This window comes from Tachyglossus aculeatus, chromosome 14 (assembly GCF_015852505.1).
Source record: "Tachyglossus aculeatus isolate mTacAcu1 chromosome 14, mTacAcu1.pri, whole genome shotgun sequence".
In the NCBI taxonomy this organism is placed as follows: Eukaryota; Metazoa; Chordata; class Mammalia; order Monotremata; family Tachyglossidae; genus Tachyglossus; species Tachyglossus aculeatus.
Window position 1 is genome coordinate 15,964,552 of NC_052079.1, and position 13,242 is coordinate 15,977,793.

At 43.4% G+C, this 13,242-nt stretch overlaps 3 gene segments (V, D, J or C); all 3 read left to right on the top strand.

Annotated features, from left to right (window-relative positions):
• The first annotated feature begins 3,054 nt into the window (after positions 1–3,054).
• Positions 3,055–3,590, top strand: LOC119936676. The segment is given in 2 exon segments: positions 3,055–3,131; positions 3,256–3,590. Coding segments are annotated over 2 exon segments (381 nt in total).
• A 3,601-nt stretch (positions 3,591–7,191) lies between these two features.
• Positions 7,192–8,017, top strand: LOC119936564. The segment is given in 3 exon segments: positions 7,192–7,278; positions 7,395–7,792; positions 7,925–8,017. Coding segments are annotated over 3 exon segments (537 nt in total).
• A 3,050-nt stretch (positions 8,018–11,067) lies between these two features.
• LOC119936566 lies at positions 11,068–11,620 on the top strand. The segment is given in 2 exon segments: positions 11,068–11,172; positions 11,286–11,620. Coding segments are annotated over 2 exon segments (381 nt in total).
• The last annotated feature ends 1,622 nt before the right edge of the window (positions 11,621–13,242 follow it).

Genomic DNA, 13,242 nt, shown 5'->3' on the forward strand with positions numbered 1-13,242 from the left:
GATCCTGACTCTTAAGGCACTGATAATCTTGTGGATGAGACAAACAAAACAATCAATTCCATACAAGAAAGAAGGAACAGGAGATGAGTTAGTATTTGAGAAATGTTATGTAAGAAACATATAGTGGTGCTCTGGGTGACTTAGAATATTTAAGTGTGTATGTGGTACAGAGGGGCAGGAGTGTATATTTCAGCAATATGAGATGAGGAGACCAGAAATTAATTGGGAAAGGACTCCTGAAGGAAATGTGATTTGAGCAGGGCTTTGAAGCTGGAGAGAGCTACAGATTGAAGGGAGAGAAAGTTCCTGATAGGAGGAAAGGTGTGAGCAAGGTCAGAAGTGGCAGAGATGAGAGTCAGGTCCAGTGGGTAGGGTAGCTAGTGAGGAATGGAGAGTGCAAGGTTGGGTATAGTGAGAGAACTGAATGGTATAAGGAGAGAGCTGATTGAGTTCCTTAAAGCCAATGGATTCAAAACGGTGTGGGCAATAATTAGGAAGGGGCTGGGGTGGCTAGGATATGCATATAGTTCCAGCGATAGCACTAATTGTGCTTGAGAATCAAATCTCCAGAGACATGTCCATGAATAAATTCTCTCTGCAGCTGAACAGCCTGACGGACACAGATACCGCCTTGTATTACTGCGCGAGACACACAGTATATGTCAGGGAGTGTGAGCCCAGACACAAACTTTCTCCTGCAGAGGTCAGAAGGAGGCTGGGCAGAAGGGGAAGCTCAGGACTCACTGAGCACAAGGAGCCCAGTTCCAGGAGAAGGTGGAAAGCGAGGCAGAGAAGCCCTTTCAGTTCAGAGTCTGCGGTTTCCTCTCCCTGCTCAGTGCACAGCTTTCCCCAGGGACTACCCCCTCCTTCCCAACCTGCTACATATGTTGTTCTGAGTGCAGACGGGAGAGGAGAAAATTTTCATTTCCTTCCATCCTCAGTTAGGACATTTTTTACTGAATGAATCCTCTCCATGTTGGTCTGTTCTGGATAGCATCAATGAGTTGTTTCACAAACTGTGCTGCCTGATAACCAGCTTTGATTTGTGACTGAGCACTTCTTCTGTAAATCCAAATTATGGGACACCATACAGATTCTGTAACCTGTTGGCAACAGTTTTAAGCTCTACGTCCTACGACCTTCTGGGATATGCAGTTCAGATTCCCCAAATAATAATAATAATAATGATGGCATTTATTAAGCGCTTACTATGTGCAAAGCACTGCTCTAAGCACTGGGGAGGTTACAAGGTGATCAGGTTGTCCCATGGGGGGCTCACAATCTTAATCCCCATTTTACAGATGAGGTAACTGAGGCACAGAGAAGTTAAGTGACTTGCCCCAAGTCACACAGCTGACAAGTGGTGGAGCTGGGATTTGAACTCATGACCTCTGACTCCAAAGTCTGGGTTCTTTCCACTGAGCCTCGCTGCTTCTAAATGCTGGGCATTAGTAACAAATCCAATAATAAACCCAAGATGACCAATTTTTGCCTCACGGACCTCTCCACACAACAGAACTGGAATGTATTTCCCTAAAACAGCAGACATGCACAACAATCTTACGACTTGTCCTCAGCCTTCGTAATCATCTGAGATCTCTGTATACTACCCAATTAAATATATTTCTCCCCAGTCTAACAAAACTCAGATGGTAGAAGAATTGAGGAATCCCAAAGAGTGTATTGAACATAGATATTATTTTGCTAAAGTTTCCCAATGGTGACATCCTGAACTTTAAAGAAACAAGAGCAGATGACCCAGGTTTTAATCTGGGTTCTGCGTCTTCTCTGTTGTGGGACCTTGGAAAACCACTTTGCCTTAGTTTCTTCATCTGTAAATTTGGTTTTTAAGATCAGTTCCCCGAACATTTTTTAAAATGCTATTTATGAAGAGCTTAACTTGTGCCAGGTACCGTACTAATCACTGGGGCAGATGCAACCTTAGCTCACTGTAAGCAGGGAATGTGTCTGTTGATTGTTATAGTATACTATCCCAATCTCTTACTACAGTGCTCTGCACACAGTAGGTGCTGAATAAATAAGAATGAATGAATACAAACTAATCAAATTCAGACTAATCAAATCACAGTCCATATCCCACTAGGGGCTCACAGTCTTAATCTCCATTTTACAGATGAGGTGACTGAGGCACAGAGAAGTTAAGTGACTTGTCTAAGGTTGGACAGCTAACAAGTGGAGGAGCTGGGATTAGAACCTAGGTCCTTCTGACTCCCAGATAAATGCTTTACCAACTGAGCCCCCCTTTTCCTCTGCTCCTCTTGCCCTCCCCATCGGCCCAATCCCTCCCTCTGCTCTACCCCCTTCCCTACCCACAACACTTGTGTATATTTGTACATATTTATTATTCCATTTATTTTATTAATAATGTGTATATATATTTAATTCTATGTATCTATTTTGATGCTATTGATGCCTGTCTACTTGTTTTGTTTTGCTGTCTGTCTCCCCCTTCTAGACTGTGAGACCAGTGTTGGGTAGGGATTGTCTCTATCTGTTGAAGAATTGTACTTTCTAAGTGCTTAGTACAGTGCTCTGCACACAATAATCGTTCAATCAATACAACTGAAGGAATGAATGAATGACTTCATACTACTTTTGACTGTAAGCCCCATTGTGCTTAGACTTACTGTTTGATCATCTGGTTTCTACTCCAGCATCGTACAGCAGCCCTAATCAAACTGTAAGCAATTAGCAGATACCACAATTATTTTTCTTAACATAACTATCAGTATTTTAGATTAATCTCCCTTGCAGCCAGGAGAAAGCAAGTAATATCCTTAAGAACACATAATATCCTTAGTATCTACTAGGTAAAAAAAAAATTCTGAGGCTTCACAAACATGCCTGAGTCAACCTCAGGGCTTTTTCTGAGGTCTCTGGGTGGTCCTTCTGCCTGAGGCAGAAGGTAGGGAATGAGCTCCAGGAGGTGGCTGCTGTGCTCTTTTAGAGAAGAGGAGATGCAAATGGGGCTCCTCCAGCCCTGATTTAAAACCAGGATGGCCCCTGCCCCTGCAGCTCTGTGCCATTCCCCTCCTGCCACAGAACTGTCCCCACAGCTCTCACCATGCAGTCTGCCCTCAGTTTGCTTTCCATCCTCACCCTGCTCCAAGGTAATTGGGGGAAGATGTAAGACGTGGATAATTTGTGTGTGTGTGTGTCTGTGTGTGTGTCTGTGTGTGTGTATGTGTGTGTGTGAGTAACTATTCTCATGAACCATGTTGTCTCTGTTTACAGGTGTCCAGGGTGATGTCCAGCTGGTGGAGTCTGGGGGAGACGTGAGACAGCCCGGGGGGTCTCTGCGCCTCTCCTGTAAAGCCTCCGGATTCTCCTTCAGTAGCAACTACTTCATGAGCTGGGTCCGCCAGGCTCCAGGGAAGGGGCTGGAGTGGGTCGCAGGTATATATGCCAACAGTGGTAGTACATACTACGCAGACTCTGTGAAAGGCCGATTCACCATCTCCAAGGACAACGCCAACAGCCTGGTGCTTCTGCAGATGAGCAACCTGAAAACCGAGGACATGGCCCTGTATTACTGTGCGAGAGACACAGTGAGAGAAACCACATCCTGAGCCTGTCAGAAACCCTGGGAGGATTCTTGGGCTGCTGCTGGCTGGGGGAACAGAGCTACAGGAATCAGAGACAACAAGTTTTAGCTCAATCACTGATTCTATTATTAATGTTGTTACCAGTTCCTCAAGAATTCTCCCCCAACCAATTCCTTCAAGTATGTAAAGTTAATAAGAATTGGTAATTTTTTCTGTATAGGTAATTCAAAGGTCTCCAAAATCCCAAAGCAGCCTTATTCAGTCTAAATACCAACTTCATGGATTCAATTATTACCCCATTCACAAATTATAAAGCAATGTTTGTAATAGAACAAGCAGCAAATGAGATTCCCTGTGCTTGGAATGGATATGAATGCCCCTTCAACACCCGACACCCTAACCTAGACATGTAGACCAAACGTGACCCGACACTTACCCTCGCACTCCTCCCTGCCCCCTTATCTCCAGCCTCAGATAGTCAGGCACAGAAGCAGATACAGGGCAGGAGACAAAGAGAAGAGGAAAGAGGGAGCAAAGGAATGGAGAAGAACTGAGGTCAGGCAGGACTGTTGATTCATGGAATGTAAAACACATAAAGATTATTTATGCACAACAGAGATAGCATGTATTTACTTACTCCAGAAAAAGATCAACATATTCCTAAATAGCAATTCATGGGAACTACTGAGGGAACCACCATAGCAATGGTAACTGGTTAAAAGGCCTAAAATAATTTAAGAATAAACCACAGTTCTCTGCACACAGTAAGCACTCAATAAATATGAGAGATGGATGGATTACTCTTGCACTTCTCCATAATTAAGTTTTGGTTCCCGACTCACTGAGAGATACCAAAGACCATCTTAGCTGTTTCCCATGGATTCAGGTTGGCACCACAGTTCCTTTTAGCTCCTGTAGAATTTTAGCCCCAGTAGGATTGAACACAGGGCCTCTGTTCAATCTGATTAGCTTGTATCTACTCAAGTGTTTAGTACAGTACTTGGCACGTAATAAGCACTTAGCAAATACTTTTTTTAAAAAAAACTAGAATTAGTTGATATGATCCTGGCTCCTATGGCCTTGATAATCTTGTGGATGAGGCAAACGAAACGATAAATTACACACGAGGAAAAAGGAACAGGAGATGAGTTAGTATTTGAGTAATGTATGTAAGAAACATATAGAGGTGTTATAAGTGACTTAGAACATTTAAGTGTGTATGTAGTACAGAGGGGTAGGAGTGTATATTTTGGTGATATGAGATGACGGGCCCAGAAATTAATTGGGAAAGGAGTCCTGAAGGAAATGTGATTTGAGCAGGGCTTTGAAGCTGGAGAGAGCTGCAGATTGAAGGCAGAGATAGTTCCTGGTAGGAGGAAGGTGTGAGCAAGGCCAGAAGTGGCAGAGGTGAGAGTGAAGTCCACTGAGTAGGGTAGCTAGTGAGGAATGGAGAGTGCAAGATGGGTATAGTGAGAGAAGTGAATGGCACGAAAAGGAGACAGCTGATTGATTCCCTTAAAGCCAATGGTTTTGAAGTGGTTTGGGCAATAATAATGAAGGGGCTGCAGTAGCACTAATTACGTCCCCCTCTCAAACCAAATCAAATCTCGAGACACATCCAAGAATGAATTCTCTCTGCAGCTGAACAGCTGACAGCCACAGACATGGCCCTGTATTATTGTGATACACAGTGTATGGTAGTGAGTTTGAGCCCAGACACAAACTTTCCCTTGCAAGGGGGGCAGGAGGAGGCTGGGCAGCAGGGAGAGCTCAGAGTCCACTGAGCACAAGGAGAACATGATATGAGATGAGGAGACCAGATATTAATTGGGAAATATTAAGCATATCCACGAGCAGGTGGAGAGCAAGGGAGAGGAGGAGTTTCAGTTTAGAGTCTGTGGTTTCCTCTCCCTGCTCAGTGCACAGCTTTCCCCAGGGACCAACCCCTCCTTCCCAACCCACGACCTACATTGTTCTGAGTGCAAACAGAAGAGGAGAAAATTTTCATTTCCATCCATCCTCAGTCAGGACATTATTTACTGAATGAATCCTCTCCGTGTTTGTCTTTTCTGGGAAACCCCTGGATAGCATCCGTGAGTTGTTTCCCATACTTTGCTGCTTGAGAGCCCAGCTTTGATTTGTGATTGAGAACTTCATCTGAAGTTCCAGATTATGGGACATCATACAGGTTCTGTAACCTGCTGGCATCAGTTTTAAGCTCTAGGTCCTACAACCTTCTGGGATGTGCAGTTCAGACTCCCCAGAATGCTGAGCATTAGTAACAAACCCAATAACAAACATAAAACTACCAATTTTGCCTCACATACCTCCCCACACCACAGAACTGGAATATATTTCCCTAAAACACCAGACATGCCCAATATTCCTATAACTTTGCCTCACCCTCTGAAATAATAATAATAACATTAATAATGATAGCATTTATTAAGTGCTTACTATGTGCAAAGCACTGTATTAAGCGCTGGGGAGGTTACAAGGTGATGAGGTTGTCCCCCAGGGGGGCTCACAGTCTTAATCCCCATTTTACAGATGAGGGAACTGAGGCCCAGAGAAGTTAAGTGACTTGCCCAAAGTCACACAGCTGACAAGTGGCAGAGCCAGGATTCAAACCCATGACCTCTGGCTCCAAAGCCCATGCTCTTTTCCACTGAGCTATGCTGCTTCTCTGTAAATTGTAATTTACAGTTTGTAGGTAATGTACAAATTGTAAATTACAATGTAAATTATAATTTCTGCTTCATCTGTAAATTGGGCATTAAATATCAGTTTCCTGACTTTTTTTTAAAATGACATTTGTCAAGAGCTTAACTTGTGCCAGGTACTGTACTAAGCAGTGGGGTAGATACAAACTTAGCTCATTGTGAGTATGGAACGTGCCTGTTTAGTGTTATATTGTACTCTCCCAATCACTTACTACAGTGCTCTGCACACAGTAAGTGCTGAATAAGAATGAATGAATGAATGCAAGTTAATCAATGGACACAGTCCATGTCCCACATGGGACTCACAGTCTTAATCTCCATTTTACACATGTGAGGTGACTGAGGCCCAGAGAAGTCAAGTGACTTACCCAAGGTCGGACAGCAGACAAGTGTAAGAGCTGGGATTAGAACCTAGGTCCTTCTGACTCTCAGATCTATGTTCTATCAACTAGGCTAAATGACTTCACACTTCTTTTGACTGTAAACCCCACTGTGCTGAGACTTATTGTTTGATTACCCTGTTTCTCCTCCAGGATCTAGCCCAGTCCTAGTCAAATTGTAAGCACTTAGTAGATACCATAATTATTTTTCTTAACATTCCTATCAGTATTTTAGAATAATCCACGTTGCAGCCGGGAGAAATCAAATAGTATCCTTAGTACCTAGTAAGTAAAATATCTGCTGCTTCACGAACATGTCTGAATCAACCTCAGGGCTTTATCTGAGGTCTCTGGCTGTCCTTTCTTTCTGAGGCAGAAGGCAGGGAATGAGCCCCAGGAGGCAGCTGTTGTGATCTTATAGAGAAGAGGAGATGCAAATAGGGCCCCTCCAGCCCTGATAAAAGCCCGCCTGACCCCTGTTCCTGCAGCTCTGGGAGAGGAGCCCCAGCCCCGCTATCGTGCTGTTCCCTTCCTGCCCTCAGAACTGCACCACAGCCCCCACCATGCAGTCCGCCCTTACTTTGGTTTCCATCCTAACCCTGCTCCAAGGTAATTGAGGAAAGATGTGAGAGACGTGGACAATTCACACGCGTGTGTGTGTGTGTGAATGTGTATGTGTATATATGCAACTTTTCTCATGATCCACGCTATCTCTGTGTTTGCAGGTGTCCAGGGTGATGTCCAGCTAGTGGAGTCTGGTGGAGACGTGAGACAGCCTGGGGGGTCACTGCGTCTCTCCTGTAAAGCCTCCGGATTCTCCTTCAGTAGCAGCTACTGTATGAGCTGGGTCCGCCAGGCTTCAGGGAAGGGGCTGGAGTGGGTCGCTGTTATTAGAGGTGATGGGGGCTACATATACTACGCAGACTCTGTGAAAGGCCGATTCACCATCTCCTTGGATAAGGCCAACATCATGGTTCATCTTCAGATGAACAGCCTGAAAACTGAGGACATGGCCCTGTATTACTGTGCAAGAGGCAGACACAGTGAGAGAAACCACATCCTGAGCCTGTCAGAAACCTGGGAGGATATCTGGGCTGCTGCAGGATGGGGGAACAGAGCGACAGTAACCACAGAGAAGTCTTAGCACAATCACTGATTTTATTATTAATGTTATTATCAATTCCTAAAAATTCTCCCACCAATATCCCTTCAAGTATGTAAAGTTAATATGAGCTGGTCCTTATTTTCTCTATAGGTAATGCAAAGGTCTCCAAAATCCCAAAGCAGCTTTATTCAGCTTAAATACAAACTTCATGGACTCAGTTATTACCTGATTCACAAATTATAAGACAACGCTTGCAATCAAGCAAGCACAAATGAAATTCCCGGTTCCTGGAATCAATGTGAACACCCCTTCTGCACCCGACTCCCGAACCTAGAAGTGTAGACCAACAATGACCCAACACAGACCCTCTCCCTCCTCCCCATTCACCCACCCCCAGCCTCACATAAGCACAGGGGCAGGAGCAGGGCAGAAGACCCAGAGAAGAGGAAGCAGGGAGTGAAGGAATGAAGGAGGGCTGGCGTCAGGAGGGACTCTCAATTCATGGAATGCAACACACAAAGAAATTCCTTTGTGCACAACAAAGTTAAAATGCATTTACTTACTTCAGAAGAAGATCAACATCCTCTTATATAGCAATTCATGGGAACTACTCAGGGAACCAAAATAGTAACGGTAACTGGTTAAAAGGGTTTAAAAAATTTTTAGAATAAACCACATTTCTCTGCAGACAGTAAGCACTCAATAAATATAACAAATGGATTGATTACTGCTGCACTTGTCCATAATTTAATTTTGGTTCCCAACTCCCCAAGATATAGTAGACACCTACCTACCTGTTCCCCATGAATTCAGGTTGGCACCAAGGTTCTTTTTAGCCCCTGAAGAATTTTAGTCACAGTAATATTGAACACATGAACTCATCCAAATTGATTAGCTTGCTCTAGCACTTAGAACAGTGCTTGACACATAGTAAGTGCTTAACAAATACCATTATTATTACTATTACAGTGTCTGGCACATAATAAGTACTGAATAAATACTATATTGAAAAAAACCCAACATTAGTAGATATGATCCAGGCTCTCAAGGTGTTCATAATTTTGCGGATGAGAGAAACACTGTAATAAATTACATACAAGAAAGAAGGAACAGGAGATGGATTAGTAGTTGAGTTATTTTATGTAAGAAACATATGGAGGTGCTATGGGTGACAAAATATTTTAATGTGTACATGGTACCTAACAGTGGCAGTGTATATTATGGAGATTTGAGATGAGATTAGAAATTAATTGGGAAAGGACTCCAGGAGGAAATGTGAAGTGAAGGGCAGTGAAGTGAAAGCCTGTATATATGTTTGTACATATTTATTACTCTATTTATTTTACTTGTACATATCTATTCTATTTATTTTATTTTGTTAGTATGTTTGGTTTTTTTTTTCTCTGTCTCCCCCTTTTAGACTGTGAGCCCAATGTTGGGTAGGGACTGTCTATATATGTTGCCAATTTGTACTTCCCAAGCGCTTAGTACAGTGCTGTGCACATAGTAAGCGCTCAATAAATATGATTGATTGATTGATTGATTGAAAGACTTTGAAACTGGGAAAAGCTGAAACTGAAGACAGAGAACATTCCTGGCAGGAGGAGAGTTGTCAGCAAGACCATAATCAGCAGAAGTGAGAATGAGGTCCAGTGGGAAGGGTAGCTACTGAGGAATGGAGGGTGCAAGTTGGGTATAGTGAGAGACGTGAATGGTATAATAAGGAGACAGCTGAGTAAATTCTTTAAAGCCAATAGTTTTGAAGCAGTGTGGAGTAGGCAATAATAGGGAAGGTGCTTCAGTGGCTGGAAAATGTTTATGTTTCCAGCAATAGCACTAACTATGCCCCCCTTTCATGAATCAAATGTCCAGAGACACATCGAAGAACAAATTCTCTCTGCAGATGAACAGCCTGACAGTTGCAGACATGGCCCTATATTACTGTGCTCAACACACAGTGTATGGCAGTATGGCAGTGAGTGTGAGGCCAGACCCAAACCTTCCCGTGCAGGGGGTTTGGAGGGGGCTGAGCAGCTGGGGGAGCTCAGGACCCACTGAGCACAAGGAACCCAGTTCCAGGAGCAGGTGGAGAGCGAGGCAGAGAAGGAGGTTCAGTTTAGAGTCTGATGTTTCCTCACCCTGCTCAGGACACAACTTTCCCCAAGGACCATCCCCTCCTTCCTGACACACAACATAAATTGTTCTGAGTGCAGACCAGAGAGGAGAATATTCTCATTTTCATCTATCCTCAGTCAGGACATAGTTTACTGAATGAATCCTCTCCATGTTTGTCTCTTCTTGGTAACCCCTGGATAGCATCAGTGAGTTGTTTCCCCTACTTTGCTGCCTGTTAGCCTAGCTTTGATTTGGGACTGAGCACTTTTTGTGCAGCTCCAGATTATGGGGCACCATATGGTTCTGTAACCTGCTGCCATCAGTTTTAAGCTCTAGGTCCTACAACCTTTTGGGATGTGCAGTTCAAACCCCCCAGAATGCTGGGCATTAGTTACAAACCCAACAACAAACCTAAAATTACTAATTTTGCCTCACAGAACTCCCCATACTGTAGAACTGGAATGTGTTTCCCTAAAATACCGGACATGCACAATATTCTTATACCTTTTCCTCATCCTCCGTAATCATCTGGACTGTTTGTAGGCTATCCAATGACAAAAATTTCTCCCCAACCTAACAAAACTCAAATGGTAGATGCATTGTGGAATCATTTTTCACAAAGAGTGCATTGAACTTAGACATCATCTTGCTCATTTCACAATGGTGTCATCCTGAACCGTAAAGAAGCAAGATCAGATGACCCACTTTTAAATCTGGGTTCTGCTGCTTGTTTGCTGTGGGACCTTGGAAAATCACTTTGTCCTAGTTTCCTCATCTGTAAATTGGTCATTAAATATCAATTTTCTAACTTTTTTTTTAGTGGTATTTGTTAAGATCTTAACATGTTCCAGGTCCTGTACTGTACTGTACATTACTATCAGTATTTTAGATGAATCCCCCTTGCAGCCAGGAGAAAGCAAATCATATCCTTAAAAACAAATAATATCCTTATTATCTAGTAGGTAAAAAATCTGCTGTTTCACAAACATGACTGAGTCAACCTCAGGGCTTTATCTGAGGACTCTGGCTTGTCCTTCTGTCTGAGGCAGAAGGCAAGGAATGAGCCCCAGGAGGCAGCTTCTGTGATCTTATAGAGAAGAGGAGATGCAAATGGGGCCCCTCCAGCCCTGTTAAAAGCCTGCATGGTCCCTGTTCCTGCAGCTTGGGGAGAGGACACCCAGCCCCGCTGTCTGTGCTGTTCCCTTCCTGCCCTCAGAACTACCCCACAGCCCCCACGATGCAGTCGGCCCTAACTTTGGTTTCCATCCTGACCCTGCTCCAAGGTAATTGAGGAAAGACGTGAGAGACATGGACAATTCTTGTGCGCATGTGTGTGAATGTGTATGTGTGTATGTGTGTAACTGTTCTCATGATCCATGCGTCTCTATGTTTACAGGTGTCCAGGGTGATGTCCAGCTAGTGGAGTCTGGGGGAGATGTGAGACAGCCCGGGGGATCACTACGCCTCTCCTGTAAAGCCTCCGGATTCTCCTTCAGTAGCAGCTACTATATGAGCTGGGTCCGCCAGGCTCCAGGAAAGGGGCTCGAGTGGGTCTCGTATATAAGATGCGATGGGAGCTATCCAAGCTATGTGGACTCTGTGAAAGGCCGATTCACTATCTCCTTGGACAGTGCCAACAACCTGGTGCATCTGCAGATGAACAGCCTGAAAACCGAAGACATGGCCCTATATTACTGTGCAAGACACACAGTGAGAGAAACCACATCCTGAGCCTGTCAGAAAACTGGGGAGGATTCCTGGCTGCAGCTGGATGGTGGAGCAGAGCAGCAAAGACCACAGATAGCAGCCCCACCTGGATTTCACATCTCCCACCTCAGTGATTACTAAAAATTCCTGAAAATTACATGATCTGACATTTGATCAAGAAGAATGATTATTTGTCCATCTTTCAATATTTTCCCCTTAAGTATGAGTCATTCCTTATGAATTTTTCCTCATTTCAAATTTTATTTAAGCATATTTATTTTCTGATTCTCAACAGAAACAACAAAAGGCTGCAAATCTAAAACAGTGAAATGGAAAGAACCCAGTGATTTGTTATGGTATGGAGTCTACTGTTATTAATGACACACATCCCAAGAGCACATTTAATCAACTCTACTAACAAGCACTGCATCTTCTTTCTTTGAATTTCACCTAATTTTGAGATGGTCTCTCTGAGAAGGGCAGGTACTAGAAGCAGAAAATATGAGAGAGTTAGCACAAGAGAAACAGAAGAGACCACAAAACTGCGTAAAATATACTTATTGATCCATAACGTTTTACTATGTTATTAGTTATTTCATGAAACTTGAATGAATGGAAACAGAATCAAATCAATCAGTAGTATTTTTGAAACAATCATCAATTGTAGCTATATGGACCAGCACTAGCAGCATAGCTTATGCAGACTCTGTGAAAGGTCGATTCACCATCTCCAGGGATAATGCCAACAGCCTGCTGCATCTGCTGATGAACAGCCTGGAAACCGAGGACACAGCCCTATATTACTGTGCAAGAGACAGAGTGACAGAAACCACATCCTGAGGCTGTCAGAAACCCTGGGAGGATTCCTAGGCTGCTGCTGACTTGGGAACAAAGCAAGAGAAACCGTAGAAAAAAGTTGTTACTCCAATCAATAATTCTATTATTAATGGTGTTACCAATTCCTCAAGAATTCTCCCCAAACCAATTCCTTCAAGTATGTAAAGTTAATATGAATTGCTAATTTTCCTCTATAGGTAATTCAAAGGTCACCAAAGTCCCAAAGCACCCTTATTCAGTCTAAATACCAACTTTATGTATTCAATTATTACCTGATTCACAAATTATAAAGCTATGTTTGTAATGGAGCAAGCAGCAAATGCGATTCCCTGTGCTTGGACTGGATGTGAATGCCACTTCTACACCCGACACCCTAACCTAGACATGTAGACCAACAGTGACCCAACATGGACCCTCCCACTCCTCCCTGCTCCCCCATCCCCAGCCTCACATAACCAGGGACAGGGACAGGAGCAGGGCAGGAGACAATGAGAAGAGGAAAGAGGGAGCAAAGGAATGGACGACAGCTGAGGTCAGGAGGGATGTCGATTCATGGAATGTCAAACACAAAAAAGTTATTTATGCACAAGAGAGATAAAGTGTATTTACTTACTTCTGAAGAACATCAACATCTTCTTAAATAGCAACTCATCGGAACTACTGAGGGAACCAAAACAGTAATGGTAACTGGTTAAAAGCCCTAAAGAAAATTTTAGAACAAACCACCATTCTCTGCACACAGTAAGCACTCAATAAATATAACAGATGGATTGATTACTCTTGCACTTTTCCATAATTAAGCTTTGGTT